We start from the raw sequence: 22,265 nt of genomic DNA on the forward strand, positions 1-22,265 counted from the left end.
TTATAACAGGAAGGGTACTTAGTTTTATTCTGCTTTATTACTTCTGTACATGTTATGTCTACCCCTAATATACTGGAAATTAATCGAGGGTAGAAAATGTGGTTTGACACATTGCATTTCCTCCAAAACTAGAATAATGCCTTTCAGATAATGAGGAATCGCTATAAATCAGTTGAGTTAATAAATATGTGAAAAACTGTATGATATTATCCTATTTTATAACTTACTCAGATTTAATTTTTTTAAGTAGTATTGGAGTTTTTAAAAACTGTGATCACTGGGGTGTATGATGTCAAGCTCTTTCTGAAATCAACCACAATACCTTAGATAGATTAAAATAGGTATGTTTATTTAATAGAGACTTAATCTCTCTTCTTAAAGGGTTAACATTTTCTACATGTACAAATCTTTCGGGACCAGTTGGCTTGAAAATTGATGTTTATTATTCAAACCATTTGTAAAAGATATTTTATGGAATTTCCACTTGGAAAATAGATTATGTTGCCAACAAAGTACCCAGCATTAATCCCCCCAAATCATTTGAAGATTATGAAACACATGGAACAAAATTCCTTTTTAAGTGCAATAATATGGAAGTAATTCTTGGATGCTTTTTCTCAAAGTTCTATATTTCTACTATGTGCTATTTTACTTTAAATAAATGAATAAACTGAGGAACAGCATTTGACCAAGTGCATTAAAAAAATTCACATAGCCTTAATGGCCTGAACATTTCTCAAATTTCTGTGAATACCATGGTGTGCATTTACTGCAGAGTTCTCTATCCTTACTTGCTCCCACCATCACCCTTAATTTAGCTCATTGAGGGCAGAGGATGATAAAGATGTTTATCCCTTACATTCCAGTTAGCCCCCCTGCATGTAATGACTTTGCTGGGGAAGTTGCATTTATGATCACTTAAAAGCTTGTATCTTATCAATTTCAAGTCCTACATCTTAGAAGACAGTGTAGCAATGGAGGTAAATATGAGTAATTTCTACATATAAAAAGACATTCAAAAGCACTTTAGCCTTTAAAAGTTTAAAACGTTTTATCAGAAAAATCTGACATGATATACGTGATATATTCACAAATGATCACAGTTTCAGTTTTAAAAACTTCTGAAGTTTTATCAGAAAAATTTGACATGACATAGTAAACTCACAAAGGATCATTGCCTCAAAACATTAATGGCAACAGATAAAGTTACCAAACTTCTGGAGCAATCCAGGGAAAGGAGAAAAAGCAATAGATGATAGGAAGTATTCTTTTTCTATAAAGGGCTTCCCCAAAACCCTTATAACTCAGTTCACTAGCTCCTCACCTTCTTTTTACTTTATTTGAAAATTCTATATATTTGTTTCATGCATAGCTTAAATTACCACCTTGATCCATAATGCATATCTTAATGGTATAAAACAGGTAATGCATCTGCTTAAACTGATTTGTGACAGCAGAGCAGAGATTTGTGATAGCAGAGGTTAATGCCTACTAGCGTGTCAGTGCAGAAGGGATTCAGATCCTGGCTCAGGCCCTGCCTACCTGTGTGACCTTCAGAAAGCTGCTAAACCCTGATAATGTCATTTCCCCATCTATAAAATGGAGCTAAGAATTATGTCCGCATCATGGATTTTACTAGATTTTCCAACACTCAGTAAATGCTTGCTGCTCTCAGCAAGGCAAACACTGACTTAGAGAGTGCTTTTGCTGACTTTTACCACCTTTTGTATTCCATGTACAAATAAGAAAGAGAACGAAGTATTTTTGATGCTAGATGAGTTGAGCTACTGTACTTGAGAGCAATTTACAAATCATAAAATGTTATGTAAATATGACTATAATTGATCTTTACATTGACAGCAATGTGTTTACCAACTTGTAAATGCACTGAAAATCTGTCTTGTAAACAAAGTACTCTCTTGACTTTGTTGCATTTTAAATATGCACATCCCTTGTTCTCTTTAATATTAAAAATTCTTGCATATTTGAATTCTGCTAAACTTTAGTGCCTTTATGTGTTTTTAAAGAATTGCTGAAACACAAAAATAATTTTGCACCTGAGTTGTAAAATGTCAGACAGATCCCCACCCAACAAAGTTTATGGGAGGCCATTGTTTTGGTCTAGCCTCCTGCACTAGGCCCCAGCAGACGAGGCCAGAATGGAGTCATTCATGCTAAGTGTCACATAATCAAACAGAACTCTGAAATGGGCTGCTTATCCAAGAAAACAGGAGATGCATGGCAATCAGTTGAAAGGGGCCTAGTTTGGCACGATATTTTAACCCTTTAAGGAAGGGAACTTTGAAAAGGCCAATTTGCTTCTTGTTCCATGTTTCTACTTTCTTCAGCCCTTTTCTGCCTAAAAAGCAACTGAGGTGCTGCTTTATTCTAGAATGGAATCGTTAAGTAGACTGAAGCCAGTTGACTAGGCTATTTCGCTGATGGCTAAATTTTCGTGGGGTTGGATCCCACCAATCTAGGAAGGAGTTAGCTCAATTAAAGTGATTGATTTGCGTTCAACTGATGTAAGATAAGATCTTGCAGTCCTTACTTTTAGTTAACATAAATTAAGTATGTTTCCCTTACTTAGGCCTTTCAAGGTTCTTGGTCTGACTTAATCTAAATTTCTAGTTTCATGTTGAAAGTATTAGTGAGCGTAGTAGAAACAGGGTTGACATGGTAATAGTGGCAGATAAAAGGCAATTAGATCTTCAAATTAAATTTGTGGTAATTTTGTCTTTTGACTCCAGTAAGCCAAATGTCCATCGTTCTAGTTTATATGTTAGGACTTCCTAAGATAGGACTTTCAGGGCAACATGATAAAGCATAAACTTCATACTCAAAGAAACCTGGATTTCATTTATTTATTTATTTATTTTAGAAACAGGGTCTGGCTCTGTCACCCAGGCTGGAGTGTAGTGGTGGGAACATAGCTCACTGAAGCCAGGAACTCCTGGGCAGAAAAGATCTCCCACTTAAGCTCCTAAGTAGCTAGGACTACAAGTGTGCACCATCATGCCCGGCTAATTTTGTTTTTGTTTTTGTTTTGTAGAGACAGGGTCTCACTATGTTACCCAGGCTGGTCTCAAACTCCTGGCCTCAAACCGTCCTCCCACTTTGGCCTCCCAAAGTGCTGGGATTGTAGGCATGAGCTATTGTCCCTGGCTGAAACTTGGATTTCAAACCCAACTCAAATACTTATTAATTGGACAAGTTACTTAACCTTTCACTATCTGTGAAACACCTAGCCTATGGATTACTGTCAGTCAACAAACACTTATTAATCTGCTTAGTCAAGAACAAACACTTTCAGGCTCCAGTGGTGAAGAAAGGAAAGTCCCTCTTTTTATAGCTTACATTCTAAAGAGGGGTGGGGCAGACAACAAAGAAGCAATAAACAAACAAACAAGCTGCTTTCAAATAGGGACAAGAGCTAAGAGGAAAATGAAATGGTCTAAGATGATAAGGAGCAGGAAGAAGCTGAGACACTGCATGGGGGCGCGGGTGTTCAGGAATACTTCACCGAGCACTTATATTTTGAGCTGAGATCTGACTGATGGGAAGAAACCAGCAAGTGACAATCTCCAGGAAGAGGATCCAAACAGAGGGAATGGCATATGCAAATGTCCTCAGGTGAGGAAATGCCTGAAGCAGATGAGAGATTCAGAAAGAAGGTCAGTGTGGTTGGAGCAGAGTTGGAGGAGATGGAGGGTGATGGGAAAAGATCAGACTAGATGCAGCTCAGATGAGGAAGAGCTTTTGTAAGTGCAATGGGGAGTTGTCAGTGGATGAGTGACATGCTCTGGTTTATATGTTAAGATCCTCTAACAACTGTGCATGCAATGGATTGCAGTGGCACATTTAGTAAGGACACTCTTCTGTTATCCATGTCCGATGATGGTGGATTTGGGCAAGGCTGACACAAAAGAAAGAAAAAGAGAGATTCTGGAAATGGGTCTGACAGAATTTGCTGCTGTGTTTAATGAGAGTAAATAAAAGGGCAGAATCCATTGTGACACCTAAGGTTTTAAAAAAGTACTAACTGCAAAAGAGTTCTTTTTCAAGTAGCACAGAAATCTGCCTCTTGCAGCTGCCATATATGAGCTATAATTCTGTCTTTGGGAACCTGTTTAAAAAAAAAAAAAAAAAACAGCCCATTCTAACCTTCAAAAGTTTAAAAATAATTATTGTGTTCCTCCTCAGATTTCGTTTCTTTGTCTAAATATTTCAAATGTTTTCAAACACTAAAGTGAGGTGATTTTAGATCCCTTGACAACTGTGAGGGTTCACTTCTGAATGTGTTCGACTTTGGTTTTCTGTTTCTATGACCAGCATCCAACAATCACCAAAAAACATACAGTCTAATCATCATTAAGCAGAATCTGCTTTTCACCTTCATCCTAGGTAACAACTTTCTATTAATTTCTTTTTGACAGCTACTTTATAGTTGCCCGTCAAAATCTAATATGGGAGACAAGAACAGTGCCTGTGATGATGTAAGTTAGAATGAAATGAGACTGTATCAGGCTGTTCTTGTGTTACTAAAAAGAAATACTTGGTGCTGGATAATTGATAAAGAAAAGAGTTTTAACTGGCTCATCATTCTGCGGGCCATACAAACATGGCCTCTGCACCTGTCCAGCTTCTGGTGAGGCCTCAGGAAGCTTCCACTCTTGGTGGAAGGCACAGGGAGAGCAGACGGGGTCACATGGCAATGGCAGGAGCAAGGAGTGGGGGCAAGTCCCAGACTTATGAACAACTAGATCTCACGGGAACTCACGAAGTAAGAACTCACTTATCACCAAGGGGATGGCGCTAAACCATTCATGAGAGATCTGCCCCCATGATCCAATCACCTCCCACCAGACCCCACCTCCAACATTGGAATCCCATTTCCACATGAGATTTGGAGGGGACAAACATCTAAACCATATCACAGACTCTAAGGAAGGTATACGTGGACCAATGGGGGAGAGTTCAGATTTGGATGTAGGAGCCAAGGATGGTTATGGAGGAATTTGAACAGGAAAAAAAAGTTGAGTAATGGGAAAGATGCTGAGGAGTGGCAGTGGTGGGAACTGGAGAAAGCTAGTGTGAGCCATGTGGGGGCATCCTAGATGTAACAGTGAGGAATCTAGCCTTAGAGTGTTAGGTAAAGGGATGTTGCTGAAGGTTGGGGACGTAGTGTTGATTTTTTAAACCAAAAGAAATAATTTCACTTCAGAAAGACTACTCTGGTATCAGGCTTATTTAAATAAGGGAAGACAGAAGGAGATAATATTAATTTCTTGCAGTGATCCAAGAAGAAAGTAATGAAGGGTTAATGAGGCCACAATGGGGGGAAGGGGAGGGGAGGAACGAATGCAGAGGGAGACTGGGGATAGAATTTCCAGAGCTTTAACTGTTCAGATGAAAGGGACCAACAAGCAAAATGAAGAAGGCATGCCTTCTCACCAAGAGAAAACTGAGATTGACACAGAAACCACACTCTTCACGTATCTGGATTATACATTTCCATATAATTATTTTTAGACTTACCACACATGTCTTTATAGCATGCAAAAAGAAACTAAAATTTCCTCTTAAATTATAATATTTTGGCCACTATGGAAATGGTAGGAAATGAAATCTTATTACTTAGAAATAAAGGATGTATTTAGACTAATATAGTTTCAGTAACTATATTAAGCCCCCAAATCTGCAATTCTATGCATGAACTGATTGGATTGCACAATGCATATCACTGAAGGCAGAATTCAGAAAGCAGTCACAATATGGAATTTCACTTGTGGCTCCACGTTTTTTCTCTCAATGTGTACATATGATCAACAACATGCCCGCTATGCCCTGTGTAGGGCCAACTGGCATTTCCCCGCCTTGCATTTGCTAAATTTGAGGAGTGGAGGAGGAGGAACAAGAGGAGTGAGGAGAGAGAAAGAAGGAAAAAGAGGAGAGACTGCCTTAATATGTGAAATACAGAAAAATACTTCGCAGCTAAGACAGTGTATTCCTATGTAAAAATTAGCACCATCATGTTTCTTTGCTTTTCCTTTGGATTTTATCTTTTAATGGTTAATGTGTTTCCTAACTGATTTGACCCAAATAAAAATACATTTACTGCTGTTTCATTATAACTTGAAAGTAATATCAGAAATTACATAAAAGTGTGAAGAAGAAACCAGATCCACACATCGTCCATCCACCACTCAGAGATAATCAATGTTAAAATTTCATTTATCTCTCTGAACACTTTCCTCTGTGTATCCTTTTAAAATAAAAATTAGGTTCTCTTTCTTTATTTCTCCTTCTTTACTTTTATGTGTCCTTCTTTATTCTTGATACGATACAATTGTGACCGCTTCCTCTTCTTGTACCTCTTCATTTCCCCTCCCACACCATTCAGTTCTAAAATCTTTAGAAGGAGCGCAGCACAGTAAGTGTCCGTGCTGGGTAAGATGTGCAAAGGAGCCATGGCGCTCCAGAATGTGGAGGCCCAAAAGGGAGTGGAAGGTCTATGTAGCAGGACTGCCTGCAGAAAATCAGTACTCAAGTGGGGTGAGGAGGGTGTCCACGCGAGGAGCAGCCTGGGTTGGGGATTACAGGCAAGGAGTGTATCCATGCAAAGGAGTGGCCCAGGATAGAGAGGTAGAGGCCAAGCCAGGTGAAGAAGATCCCCTGCAGAGCAGCAGCCTGACCTAGCACCAGCCCAAGGGAGGTGCTATGTTTTGATTGTGTCCCTCGAAGTTCGTGTGTTAGAAACTTAATCCTCAATACAACAGAAGTGAGAGGTGGGACTTTTAAGAGGGCAGAGCCCTTGTGAATGAATTGATGCTGTTATGAGTGGGTTAATTATCCCAGGGGTGGGTTTCTAATAAAAATGTGAGTTTAACCCCCTTCCTTTTACTCTCTCTCTCTTTTCCTCTCTTGCTTTCCACCTTCTGCCTTCCCCACGGGACGATGCAGCAAGAAGGCCCTCACCAGACGCAAGCCTCTCCATTCTGGACTTCCCAGCCTCCAGAACTATAAGAAATAAATCTCTATTCTTGATAAATTGCTCAGTCTCAGGCACTCTGTTATAGCAGCACAAAACACAGTAAGCACAAAACAGACTAAGACCGGAGATGAGGATGACATCCCTCCATAGGAGGGTAGCAGAGGCCAAACTGCAAAAGGACAGCATCCTTGTGGGGTGTGGCCCACCAAGGGGCATCCCAGCTCATGTGGGCTCTGAGGTGAGGAGGGTATGTGCAAAGAATGGCTCCAGGTGTGGAAACATTAAAGTTATTAGTTTATTTGAGGAGAACTGGCATCTTTATCCATGGAATTTTCCAATCAAGAAATTATTTGTTTCTCTATTTATTAAAATCTTTTATATCCTTTAATATAGTAAAATTTTATTCTCTCATATTAAGTTTACTCTTAGATGTTTAATGTTTTTGTTGCTATTGATAATGATGTCCTTTTCACATTATGTTCTCTTTTGTGGTATACAGGAAGTCTATTAAGTATAATACTCATTTATAATTAATTACCTAAGTCAACTGTATTATTAGTCTATTAGTTCTACTAATTTTCAGTTGATCCTCTTGGGTTATAACTGCCTTTCAATGTATTGAAATTAAAATTGGGGCTGTCACTAAATTTTGTTAATATAAAAGAACCTAGGTCAAACTGCAAACAGAAAGAAATGAATAAAAACATTTTAAATGGTCATTCATCAGTTAAGTCATTTATTCATTTCTCACATATTTGTTGAGGTATGCTATAACCCTGGCCAAATTACATAACCTATAAAACTCTCTGTTTTCTTAACTATAAAATGTAAATAATTAACCTATCTAAGGACTAAATGCTAAATGAGATAATGCATATAAATTGCTGGCATTGCACATGATAAGTACTCAGTAAATGTTAACAGTGATGATGACTGGTAATGAAATATGCTATAAACTGTCGTTCCCAATGCCTGCAGAGCCACCATTAGTTGAGAGGATGATCAAGCTCTTCCTTTTTTTGTTCAGTACAGCCAAGTGTGCATTTCTTCTCCTCTCCCCTCCACCATTGGGGGAATGACCCCAATTAATTTATTAACTCTCTCTCTCTCTCTCTCTCTCTCTCTCTGCTTACCTCCCTTTAGCTGTAATTCCCTTGCCTTCAATTTCATTTGTAATTTCTGAAGCCTTCTATATATAATAGGCCCTCAATAAATACTGATGGACTTCAAACAAAATTGGAAAACTACAAGACCCTCAAAAAGTCCTACGTCATATGAAGGTATTACTAAGTCAGGTCACTTAATAGACAAGACAATTCCATAATGAAATCTGAGGTAACAATTAACTAAAATTCTGTAAAATCTGACTGAGCCATATTAAAGTTCCATATGCAATAATATTAAATTTAAGATTTTTATTATAATGATTATGTCCTCCTCCCAAAAAGTATATGCAACATTCGGAATCATTTGCTGATGGCTGCTCTTCAATTTCACAGAAAACATACCTGCTTTCTTATTAAGTTGTAAATTGGGAAGCTGCTTGTGGTGCCCATTAGCCAAAAACCTAATTTCTTCCAGAAATGTAAAAATAAGTAAAACTCAAACCATGACTTACCCACTTCAGCCAAAGTTCTGATACAGGATTCCACCGAGGCTTTCTGTGACGGGTTTGGCCAGGTGCAATTGTAAATTCTGAAGGCAGATTGCAGTAGCTGAATAAAAACTGGCTGATGTGTCTAAAACCAGAAAAAAGGTAGGCAAAAAGAGATGCTAAACCATTAACAGCCCTGATGTAGTGTCTATGCATTATCAGCAAGGTTCATCAAAATAACATAAAATACAATCTTTCAAGTTTCAGTGCTAGCTAATAAATATCTCATTCGTCAAACATTCATTAGGTACTCTCTTCAGGAGAGGCAATATGCTACACAGTATAGAAAATGGATTATTTTCATTTTAATTATATTGTAAATCAGAAAAATATGCCATTTCCTGAAGCCAATGACATGAATATTTTTTATAATCCATGGTTTATTCCCATGTGCAAATAAGCAGGTGTTTCTGGGTTGGTTGGTTTGTTTTGGTTTCATATGATGGGCAAGTAGAGGAGACAACCATTTTGAACTACAGAAACAATTTCCTGTGGTTCTATCTAATGGTTTAAAATTTTTCCCTAAAGAAAGTATAATTGAAATGATATTTTAGAGAGTAATACACAATCACTGTAGAGTATCTGTGGACCACAGAAATGTAAATCATCAAGAATCCTATAACACAGAGATACAGTATCAATATTTAAAGACATTTACTTCCTGAGTTTTTTGATGCATGTATGTTTATATATTCTTTACACAAACAAATTTGGATGATACTATAATGGAATTCAGTGGCCTAATATTACTTCATGTTTATTTTCTTGGTCATCAATTTTTCCTTTAAAACATGATTTTTAATTGCTATATAATAGACCATCCTACAGATACATCATAATTTATTTAGCTTTTCCTCCTTTTAAGGATGTTTAATTGATTAAATTTTTAGTATTATAAATACTCAGATTAAAAGTTTTATTATATAAACCTTTGTTAATTCTATTAGGATAAGTATAACTTCAGGGGCAAAATGTCTATCATTTAAAGAATTAACTGTGCAGTTATTTCAACACTTGGCAAACAATCAACATACAGATACGAAAGCTCTTAGTCTGCTTAGAGAAAGAGGAAAAATAATTCAATTTAAAGATGAGGTCTCTTTACTTAAAATAAAGTTTGGTAAACTCAGAAAGAGGCATAATACTAAATAATATAAGAGAAGAACAAACATTTCAAGAGTAGGAAATAACTTTCTGAGCAGAAAAAATTTCCCCTACTCAAATAAGAGAAACTCTTTGCAACAGAATGCTTTGCAATTGTTTGACTTACCTGGAGGCTGGTACTATTGTCTGAAAAGGGGGAATTAAAGAAGCCGCTCACAATATTCATTATTGACTCAGTAACACACTTTTCCAAAAAGATGTCTGCATGTTTCCTGTCTGTAGTTGTGTTGCAAACCTGGAGAGAAAAACAAAACAACTCAGTATGTTTTATCATATTTTTAAACTACAACTCAGTATTGGAACCACCTAAAAATTGTCCTGAAATAGTTGTCAATAACATTTCTTCTGTTTTTTAAAGTTGTTTAGAAGAGAAGCATTTCAGCCTGAAGTCATGAAAATTGTATCATTCTTCAGTAGCTTCTCCATCAAGTTAGCCTGTCATTTCAGCCTTGAAACCAGAATTCTTTCACAGACCCCCAGCCTCTTCTTCCTAATTTGCTTCTCCCTTCTCTTGCACACCAACCTCTCCCTCAGCCTCCAAGTTTGGCTTTGCTAGAGAACACTTTTCCACTCAGTGTAAGGTGACCAAAGATGAAACAGTCATTCTAAGTATAAGAAAGGTGATTAATGGTAGTTAGCAATTCCAGACATTTTCACTCCTAACCCTCACTCAAATTGGAGGACACAAACACAGAAAGCATCTGGAGAGGAAAACAGATAGGTAGGAGAAGATAAGTCAAAACCCTCCCAATAATGTCGATGTTTTTATCCATGGATTATCTGAGAAGCATGGAACTATAGGTTTGCATGCATTCTTCTCAGAGTGGACTCAGCCAAAGAGACAATGCTGAAGCTGGAGAAAGACCAGAAAAGAGCAGCCCCGGTTCCTGCTCTGATCTTTACATCTGATGAAATGAGGCAGTAATTGGTCATTTTGCATTTTGCTGTAAATTTCAACGTCAGCATGATCAAATTGCAAAAGCTAAGATACCTAATTAAAAACACACGAAAAAATGTTGGCTGGTGAAAAGACAGGAAAACATAGAGATAAAAAGAAAAAGAAGTGGGAGTGGTGGGCAGAGAATGTGAGAAAAGACTGAAAAACTGCAGCAGAGAAAGAAAGTTTAAATTTTCACAAAATTGTGGTGGGTAATATGGGGGCCAGATGTTCCAGACGTTCTTAGACCATCCAAATTTTTATGTAATTTTAAAAAATTTTCAATAGGTTGCTTAACCAAAAGAATAAGTCAATGTCACTTAATCTGATATTGTTTAAAAAGCTTTCACACAAATTCATAAAAGAGAAAATTTCTCTTCTCAAACCATGTGTCCCGGGGCTTTTGTTTTGGGATCTGGGAACACTAATGCCAGCATTTGCCAAATGGAGGTGGGAGAAAGAGAACAGGGTTTATTTTGCGTCGAAGTCACTTCCCATCTGAGCAGTTCGCTTTTTCCTCATCTATTAATTGACCCCTACCTGACTTTGTTTTTAAAGATTTTTAGTGTATCTAATTTCATAGGGTAATTGCAGGCACAGTGCAATTAATGGAAATAAATTACATCAAATTATGTAATCTTCTAGTTATTGTTCTAGCATATAACTTAGTGCCTGACACACACAAGATGTTCAACAAACGTTTGTGAAATGAATGAATAATTTAGTAAATTTTTAAATGAAAGAGGGATAAAGGACTCTTATTTTGTTTTAGGTTAACTTTAGGTTGGGCTATATTCCTGGAACATCTAACCTAGGATTAAAATTTAATTTAATTTACATGGTCCCAGATCTAATATAAAATTGATCTTCCTATGACAGATAAGAATTAGGATTTACTTCTTTTAGCATCTTCCTAACACTTGCTTTACAGTGAAACTTTCTGACACATAGGTTAAAAATATAATAAAGTTGAAGACGTAGCAGACCAATTCCATCACAACCAAAACAAAAGACCTCCCTCATTCAGCGACATTTCAAGGAATTATGTGGGGCTCTCTAGAGTCATTAGAGTATACCACACTGCATTTTCTGCAACTGGACACTTGCCAAAAAACCACCCAGAAATTTGCTTTTTAGTCAGTGGATTAATAAAAATAATCTATTTCTGGATCAAGACTTTTTTCAAAATCCTGGGTACAAAAAGTCTGTGTTTTACAAAGCTACGTGGAACCTATTACTCAGTTCATTTAAACAAGAAATTCAAATAATTTTTCAAGATGTTTTTTCTGTCCCCTATGAATGACAACATTTCACCTTGCATCTTATTATATCATGGACAGCCAAGAAATGTAGGAAGCACTTAAGAAAATCTTTTAAAATTTTTCAGGAAAAAGAACCTCATACATATGAACATCTCTTTATTTTCTTTTATTTTTATTTATTTTCTCTTTACAATAAAGATTGGACATGGCTCAAATAAAATTACATCATATCAAATTATATTTTTATGTGTAATACATACAGTTTAAAAGTTTTAATCCATTTGCACATATTATTCACATAACATTCTTTCCTATAGAACACTTTCATGTACTGCCATTATCTAAATACTTATTTTAAAAGGCTATATTTATTCCATCATTCTAATGCACCATCATGCTTTAATCCATTTTTGGAATGAGTTGAGGCACACATTAGCAATATTACAAATCATTTTCTTATCTTCTTAGTTATTTCCTTCTTGCTCATCTTTTATGATTTTTTTTTTTTTTTTGCTATTATAAAGAATTGTGCAAAATTACTGTATTTACTTTCAGATATTTTTGGCATATTTCACCAAAAGAGGAATCAACAGATGAGGGTATGTAGACAGTTTTATACTGCTGGGCTGATCCTCTAAAATAATAAATTTACAATACTGTCAGCAAACTATCCACAGATACACAGGATGTTCCCTTATTACCACCAAATAGCTTTTGCTTTGGGGCTCTGGTTGTATTCAGCTAATATGAGGCTCTTGCAGGAGATTATAAAGTGGAAGAGAAAGAAGTGAGGCACCTACTCTACCTCTGCCTCCATCCCCATCTCCCTCTCCTTGTAGGGGCTTCTGTGTTCTGGATACAGCTGCTACTGAAGTCCTTCCTCCACATCTCCAAGCTTTCCCCAGGATCTAGTAATAATGCCTGCTTCATGTACCTTCAGGGTCTAGAGGTGGTAAAACCCCTCAGTACTCTCCTATCCCTTCTTGTTAAATCTGCCTTTGTTTCTTGAATTGTGCCATGTGTTTCCTACTATAACTGACTGCTACACCAGTAAATTATAATTATTTTTATCAATTTAATTATACCTAAAAGTTATTTTTTATTTCCCTCGCTGTTAACAAGATTGGCCACTTTTCGTGGAATCATTTCATTTCTATCTTCTGTCATACAAACAATTCAAGCCCTGTAAACCATTTTCCAAAAACCTAATGACTGTACATTTAGTATGAGTAACATATTTTTATGAGCTCTTTTCAGTTGTCATTTCATATGTAATTTTTCATTCCATTTAGAATATTTCATTATATTTCATTGTGTAAACTACTTTTCAACATCCAGGCACTGTTATTTATTTTGTTCATTACTATTTATTAATATTTAATATAAACAAGAAAAAACTCCCTCTTAAAAAGAATAGTCTATACATTTTTATTCTAGTTTTTAACTCTTTAAAATATCTGCAATTTGCTGCTGTAGGTGACCTAATTTATGAATTCTGATTATTTTTTCTCCATATGGATATTCAATTGTCCTCAAAACATTTATTAAATATTAATTCCTGCTGCATTCCTAGGTTACTTGAGGTTTGTCTTATAGTGTGTCACTACTGACTACCTAAATCTCTCCCCAAATCTCTAATATACTCCATGGATTTTTAAAAACTATTTTAACCTAACTCCACAGAATGAAATGATTCCCAATCTGTAATATGTTTCACAACCTGAAACAACCAAGTCGACCATCATTGTCTTTTCCAAGAAAAAAAAAATCCATATTTTTGATTTGCCTTCTTCTACTTCCAGATGAATTTTACTATATATTTGTCAGATTTAATGACCTATCACATAAGGACACAAATTATTAAATTGAAGCTACATATTGGACTAGAAGTTAGAACAATGAACCAAACAAAACAATACCCCTACTCTATTAGAACCTTTTTCCCAATCAAGAGAGACACACAATAGACAAAGTAATAAATATATAACATGCTAAGTGGTAAAAATAAAGAAAATAACAGACTAGAGAAAAATAAAGCAGGGCAAGTGGTACAGGGAATGCAGTAGGCAGGGTGGGGATGGTCAAGGATTCCTGTTTACTTAAACAGCTTGGGTGGTATCCCTATACAAGGCAACATTTCACAAAGAACTGAAGTTGGAAGCAGCCATCAACATTTCTGTGGGAAGAGCAAGTAAAAAGTTGTCTCTGCCATTAGGATATATGCTCCTGGACACCAGGAACAAGCCTGTCTTGCTCACCACTGGACATGCAGCACTTCAGCACATAACAGATATTCTAAAATTACTTGTTGAACAAGCAGATATTAAGTGAAATTCTAGATACAATTGTGTCTGAAATTCTCCCCTTGCATATATGATGTCCTTCCTCTCTTCTGCTCTAAAAGTGACTGCTACCCTTCCAAGGATGGTTGTCTATGGTAAATAAGTTACCATATGTTGAGCAGCACTGTCCTACAGAACTTCCTATAATGATGGAATCGTCTATATCTGTGATGTCCAATATGGTAGCCAGTAGACACAGATGCATACTGAACATCTGAAATGTGGCTAGTGCAACTGAGGAACTGAATTTCTACATTTTATTTATCTGAATTAAAATTTACATTTAAATAGCCACAGTTGGCAAGCGGCTACCTCACAGGGCAGGGCAGCTCTACAGCCAGTCGCATTCTTTTGATCATAAGGAATGCAACTCCTAAGATCACTTTAGTGTTTTACATAGACAGGAAAAGTGTTCCTCTAAATATCTGAGGGGATATCTCATATTTATTTTAATTTGCATTCCGTTACTTGTGAGGCCAAAACTTTTCCAAGCATTTGCTTTCTATATCTCCTTTTTATGTGAATCATCAGCTCATACACTCAAATTGCTTTCTTAGAATTCTAAATTCTTTTTTTAAACAGACAACATTTTCATAACAGCAATACATATTAATTGTAGGAACTCTGAAAATACAGAAGATATAAAATGGAAAAATGAAAATTATCTATAATCCTATAATTCAGATAAGACTATGATTAACATGTTGGAATTTTTTCTTCTAATCTTTTTGGTCTGCCAATTATATTTTACATAATTGAAATCATTCTAGATTATCTGCTTCACATCTTCCCTTTTATACTTCATGCTTAAGTATTTCTCACATTATTAAAAATTCTTTAAAAATAATCTCAGTGACTCTAACATCCACCATATAGATATATCATAACTTAACCATTTCTCAAATATTAAATATTTAAGCTATTTCCTACTGTATATTATCATAAAAGTATGTTGAGCTTCTTTGACCATAAATCCCTTGTAGCATTTGTTTTTGTTTTTGTTTTTTTGAGACAGAGTCTCTCTGTCTCCCAGGTTGGAGTGCAGTGATGCCATCGGCCCACTGCAACCTCTGCCTCCCAGATTCAAGGGATCCTCCTACCTCAGCTCTCCAAGTAGCTGGGACTACAGGCACATGCCACAACACCCGGCTAATTTTTATATTTGTTTCGTAGAGAGGGGGTTTCACCATGTTGTCCAGGCTGGTCTCAAGCTCCTGGGCTCAAGCAATCCGGCTGCCTCAGCCTCCCGAAGTACTGGGATTACAGGTCTGAGCCACTGCCCCTGACCCTTTATAGCATTTCTAATTATTTCCCAAGGACAGATTTTTGGAGGGTAAATTACTTGACATATTAGAAAAGTATGAAGAGTTTTTCTAAATGCTTTTTACAAAGGCTGCATGAAACTATACTCTCATCAGCAGGGTATGCAAATACATACCCTGAACCATCACCGACATTTAATATGCTCTTTCCAAGCTTGCAACTTAGATGGTTGAAATTGTGCACATATACCCTAGAACTTAAAGCATAATAATTAAAAAAAGAAATTTGGATCTTATTTCTTTTTTGTGTTGTTTTAAAAGTTATTAATATTTGAACATTTTTCAGAGATTTACTACTTGTATTTCCTGTTCTATAAATCACGAATGCTTTGTTTTTCCCATTTTTCTATTAAATTGTTAAGAGTTTTTCTTATAAATATATGTAAGTTCTTCATGTGATGGTTATTGCCCTTTTTAAAACTGTATCATAGCTATTTACATTTTGATGTGTTTTACTTTATTTATTCATTTATTTTTAGAGACAGGGTCTTGCTCTGTTGCCCAGGCTGGAGTGCAGGGGCATGATCTCAGCTCTCTATAGTCTCAAACTCCTGGACTCAGGGGATCCTCCCCCCTCAGCCTCCCTAGTAGCTGGGACTACAGGCATATACCACCATGCCTAGCTTATTTTTTTTGTAGAGACAGGCTCGCTCTATATTACCCAAGCTGAGTCTCGAGCTTCTGGCCTTAAGCAATCCCTGAACTGGGCCTCCCAAAACACTGGGTTTACAAATGTGAGGATATTTTTAATTTTTATTTGTGATGTTTTTATGTACTTAAGCATTAAATTTTCAAACAATGAAATGGCTATGATTTTCCTTAGCTAATTTCATCTATTGCTTTCATCTAAAGACAGATAAATATTATCTACATTTCCATCCATTTTTACTGGTTCAGGTTTTTTTCTATTTAGCTATGAAATCCATTTCAATTATTGCTATTATGTGAGTTCATTTCACCCTAAATAGCTAGTGTCATCAACAGTCATTTTTACTTCAAATCAACAATTTTTATTGAGTGTCCATTCCATGCCGAGACTATTCTACATACTTGAGATCCATCAGTAAACAAAATATATAAAAACCGCTATTCTAATGGAGTTTCTACTACTAATAATCCAAGGGTGGGCAAACACAGCGCATGCATCAAATTTAGCCAGATCCATTCATGTTTGTACTGCCTGGGACTCCTTTCTCTATAGTAATTGTCATATAGTGGCAACAGTAGTCTACAAAGTTGAAATATTTACTATTTTGCTGTTTACAGAAAAAGTTCACCAATCCCTAGAAATATCCAATCCCTTTCCACTAATAGGTGATAATTTATTATATATTAATATATATGTAAAAGGCTATTTCTGGCTATTCATTTCATTTCATTGATTTGCCTACTTAATTCTATGTTCAGACCACATTTTCTTTGTTTTCAAATCCACTTTTTAAATATTTTTAGCTTCATATGACATTTATTTATTTATTTCACAAATATTTATTGAGTATCTAGTATGTGTGAGACATTGTTCTAGGTCAGGTATGCAGCAGTGAATGGAGATAAAATTCCTGTCTTTCATTTGTTTCTACTGAAACAAATACAAATAAATATATATATGTAAATGTCAGGTGGTATTAAGTTCTACGGAGAAAAATGAAGCAAGTGTATGGAGGATAGAGAAAAGAAGCACTTACTTTATATAGGGTGGTTGGCAAAGCCCTCTCTGAAGGAGTGACTTTGAAGGAAGAACCTAAGAGACAAGGAAGAAGTTATGCAGATACTGGGGAGTCCAGCATCCCAGGGAAATGTACAGTTGCTGAGATAGGAATGCATTCGGCATACCTGAGGAACAGCAAGGAGACCACAGGATGGAACAGAGAGCTAGCTAGGGGGAGAATAAGAGGACAAGGGGAAGAAGGGTGGTCATAGGGTGGAGGCTAAGTCACACAGGGGTTTACCCTGAGCAAGACAGGAAGTCACTGGAGGAATCTGAGCAGAGGAGCGACAATCATCTTCTCCTTCTTCTCCCTCTCTTTCCCCTTCACCCCCTTCTCCTCCATCTCCTCCACCTCCTCCCTCCTCTTCCTCTTCCTTCAATCATGATGGCTGCTAGATAAAGGATAGACAGAGAGAAGGACAAGAGCAGAAGCTTGGAAACAGGTTTGAAGCTATTGCAATCATCCAAATGAGAGAGAATGGTGCCTTGGGGTAGGGTAGTTGTGATGGGAGTGTTCAGGAGTAGTCAAATGTGCAATATTTTATGATTAGAACTTGCAGAATTTGTGGAAGGACTGGATTTTGGGTAGAAGAAAATAAGATTTACAGATGGCACCAAAATGGTTTGCCTGAATGCCTACAGTGAGTAATAGAATTGCCATTTATAGAGATGCCACAGTCTTGAAAAGGGATTATTTTAGAGTGGGGCATGGGAATGAATAAAGAGTTTGAGGTTAGACAGCCAAGTGGAGGTGTCATGTAGACAGTTAAATATGTGAAACTAGACATCAGGAGAAGCATAGAAAGTTGTGAGTAAATGAGATTAGCAAACAGTGACTATAGACAGAGAAGGGATCTGTTCCAAAGTCTGAGTCTGGCACACTCCAATATTTAGAAGTTGGGAAGATGCAGAGAAAACAGACAAGAGACTGAGGAGTGGACAGTGTGGTGGGTGGCAAATAGAATGGAATTGACATCCTGGGGTCCAAGGGAAGAAGCCTTGTATAAGCCTTATGTAAGTTATAGAATATACTTCTTCACTTCCCTGAAATGTTAGTTAGAAGACCATATAAAATGAGCCCTTTCAAATGAGATTTTTTAATAGCTCATTCGACTTAAAAAATTCAAGAAAATTATTTTTTTAAATTGACTTAATGTCACCAAATTAAAGAACTAGGAAAGTGTGTTTCAATGTGCATATAACTTATATCTTTACTCCAACCTCCTACATATTTATTTGGTAAGTTAAGGGAGCAAAAATTTTAAGTAAAAACTTGACTCAATATAAGAGTTGTTAACAATTAAATATGTAGAATAATAAAACCAATTATATCAAAAAAAATGGCTCAAGTTATCTACCTGAAAGTGAAATACAGAAGTTTGTCTTGTTAACCAGTGACTAATGGGACACTGACATGACAGAGAGTTAGGTGAGCCTCCTAAATTATTTCTCGGTCTAATTTCATTCTGCCAGTATATCACTTAGAGTACTGTTGGTCCTCATAGGATCCTGACATTGATAGCAAAATTGGAAACATCTTCAAAGAAAAAAATATAGTCTGAGGCTAACATTGATCATAGTCTACCCTCTTTATGTGCCTTCTAATAATGACTCAAATCCCCTGACTATCAACAACAATCAGTTATAAAGCCAAAGAAAAGCTTTTCTGCGCTACAAACACCAGTTTTAGCTGCACTGGAACATAGATCAAAGTGGGCTGTCATTAAATGCTCTGAAAGACAGTGTAACAACTTTCCATGGGTCTAATAGCATTGCTCCCTGCCTAGATCTGGTGTGCTTACAGCACATGGATACTGTCTCTGTCAGGATATTAGAATGGAATGAGAATGTGAAACAATCTAGCACCAGTTTATTAAAAATAATCTTTTGGGAAAGATTTTCTTGTATGGGTCTTAACAAGATAAGAGACAAAGAAATGCCAATAGGAAAATGAAAAACACTAAAAAAGGTGACTTTAGACAGCCGTACTTAAGGACAGACAAAAAGACCCTGGTAGTGCTGACTCCAGAAAAACAAGAGAAGAATGGTGGAAGGTGGTATGAGTGCCAATTTCATTATTATTAGTAATTTCATTACTATTTCATCTGCATTTTAAAAAATATTATCAATTCAGGTGCAGTGGCTCACATATGGAATCCCAGCACTTTGGGAGGCTAAGGCGGGCAGATCACGAGGTCAGGAGCTTGAGACCAGCCTGGCCAACATGGTGAAACCCCGTCTCTACTAAAAATAGAAAAATTAGTCGGGCGTGGTGGTGGGCGCCTATAATCCCAGCTACTCAGGAGGCTGAGGCAGGAGAATCACTTGAAACTGGAAGACAGAGGTTGCAGTGAGCTGAGATCACCCCACTGCACTCCAGCCTGGGTGAAACAGTGAAACTCTGTCTCAAAAAAAAAAAAAAAAAATATATATATATATATATATATATTTCTCCAAATGTCTACTAAACTGTGCTGAGTCATCTGCTGCCTGAAGTACTGGGTTCCATCCTGAAAGTCATACCTTTCAACAAAACACAGAAACTAGAGGGATCTCAAAAGTATGTTGAAACTAGAATCCCAGAAACTGTATCAGAAGAGGAATCACTGAAAGAAATGGAGAAAATGATGGGAGACATGACGGCTATCATAAAATACTTGACCAGCTGTTGGGGAAAAGCACTGGATGATGCTAGAGCAGCCCTCCCACTCTATAACTAGCTAGGAGAGTCAACCAGAAAATTCTCTCTGTAGAAGCCACAGGCAAAATTATGAGACCGACTAAGATGATCTTCATTTTTTTCAAGTTATATAATTTTGTCGTTTCAAAATAGGTCACTAGCAAGAATAGTGAGGAGGTGTTTATAGTAAACACATCTTTAACTGAATTATTTTGTGTTGCTGGAGAAAAAATAACTAGGTAAAAATTGTAATATGGAAAATTTTGACAGCATGGTTCTGGCATAAAAACACACATACACCAAAAGAACAGAAGAGAGGACTCAGAAACAAATCCACACACCTACAATGAACTCATTTTCCACAAAGGTGCCAAAAACATACACTGGGAAAAAGAGAGTCTCTTCAATAAATAGTGCTAGGAAAACCAAATATCCATAAGCAGAAGAAATGAAACTATATCCCTATCTCTCATGATATACAAAAATCGAATCCAAATGGATTAAAGACTTAAATCTAAGATCTCAAACCTTGAAACTACTACAAGAAAACATCAGGGAACCTGTCCAGGACATTGGTCTGGGCAAAAATTTCTAGAGTAACACCCAACAAGCACAGGAAACCAAAGCAAAAATGGACAAATGGGATGACATTAAGTTAAAAGGCTTCAGGTCGGGCACAGTGGCTCACGCCTGTAATCCCAGCACTTTGGGAAGCCAAGGTGGGCAGATCACTTGAGGTCAGGAGTTTGAGACCAGCCTGGCCAATATGGTAAAGCCTCATCTCTACTAAAATAACAAAAATTAGCTGGGCATGGTGGTGGGTACCTGTAGTCCCAGCTACTCGGGAGGCTGAGGCAGGAGAATCACTGGAACCCAGGAGGCAGGTGTTGCAGTGACCTGAGGTAGCACCACTGCACTCCAGCCTGGGTGAGTGAGACCCCATCTCCAAAAAAAAAAAAAAAAAAAGAAAGAAAGAAAGAAAAAGAAAGAAAGGAAGGAAGGAAGGAAGGAAGGAAAAGAAAAAGCTTTTTGTGCAGCAAAGGAAACAATCAACAAAGTGAAGAGATAATCCACAGAATGGGAGAAAATATTTGCAAACTATCCATCTGACAAGGGATTAATAACCAGAATCTATTAAGAACTCAAACAACTCTATAGGAAAAAAATAGAATAATCTGATTTAAAAATGGGCAAAGATCTGAATAGACATTTCTCAAAAGATGACATACAAATGGCAAACAGGTATATGAAGAGGTGCTCAACATCACTGATCACAAGAGAAATGCAAATCGAAACTACAATGAGATATCATCTCACCCCAGTTACAGTGGCTTTTATCCAAAAGAGAGGCAATGACAAATGCTGAAGAGCACGTAGAGAAATGGAAACCCTCGTACACCATTGGTGGGAATGTAAATTTGTACAATCACTAGGGAGAACATTTTGGAGGTTCCTCAAAAAACTAAAAATAGCCAGGTGCAGAGGCTCATGCCTGTAATCCCAGCACTTTGGGAGGCCAAGATGGGTGGATCACTTGAGGTCAGGAGTTCAAGACCAGCCTGGCCAACATGGTGAAACCCCATCTCTACTAAAAAAAAATACGAAAATTAGCCAGGCATGGTGGTGTACACCTGTAGTCCCAGCTACTTGGGTGGCTGAGGCGGGAGATGGTTAAACCCCGGAGGTGGAAGTTGCAGTGAGCTGAGATCACACCACAGTACTCCAGCCTGGGTGACAGAACCAGACTCTATCTCAAAAAAAAAAAAAAAATCTAAAAATAGAGCTACCATATGATCCAACAATCTCACTTCTGGATATATTCCCACAAGAAAGGAAATTGTACATTGAAGAGATATCTGCACTCCCGTGTTTGCTGCAGCATGGCTCACAATAGCCAAAATTTGGAAGCAACCTAAGTGCCCATCAACAGATGAATGGATAAAGAAAATGTGGTATATACACACAGTGGAGTACTATTCAGCCATTAAAAAAGAATGAGATCCAGTTATCTGCAACAACAGGGATGGAACTGGAGGTCATTATGTTAAGTGAAATAAGCCAGGCACACAAAGACAAATTTTGCATGTTCTCACTTATTTGTGGGCACTAAAAAATTGCAACAATTAAATTCATGGAGATAGAGAATAAAAGGGTGGTTACCAGAGGCTAGGAAGGGTAGTGGAGCAGAGGGGAAGTGGGGAT

General features: G+C 37.0%; 1 protein-coding gene across 1 annotated transcript in view; it reads right to left on the minus strand.

Annotated features, from left to right (window-relative positions):
- The window catches only part of ITPR2 (inositol 1,4,5-trisphosphate receptor type 2), a 492,062-nt gene that overhangs the window by 235,261 nt on the left and 234,536 nt on the right, over nucleotides 1-22,265 (minus strand). The window contains exons 33-34 of the mRNA XM_025402066.1: nucleotides 9,919-10,047; nucleotides 8,613-8,733 (exon numbers count right to left, since the gene is read on the minus strand). Coding sequence (XP_025257851.1) covers nucleotides 8,613-8,733; nucleotides 9,919-10,047 — 250 coding nt within the window. The remainder of the gene's footprint in view (nucleotides 1-8,612; nucleotides 8,734-9,918; nucleotides 10,048-22,265) is intronic.

Source organism: Theropithecus gelada, chromosome 11, assembly GCF_003255815.1.
Source record: "Theropithecus gelada isolate Dixy chromosome 11, Tgel_1.0, whole genome shotgun sequence".
In the NCBI taxonomy this organism is placed as follows: Eukaryota; Metazoa; Chordata; class Mammalia; order Primates; family Cercopithecidae; genus Theropithecus; species Theropithecus gelada.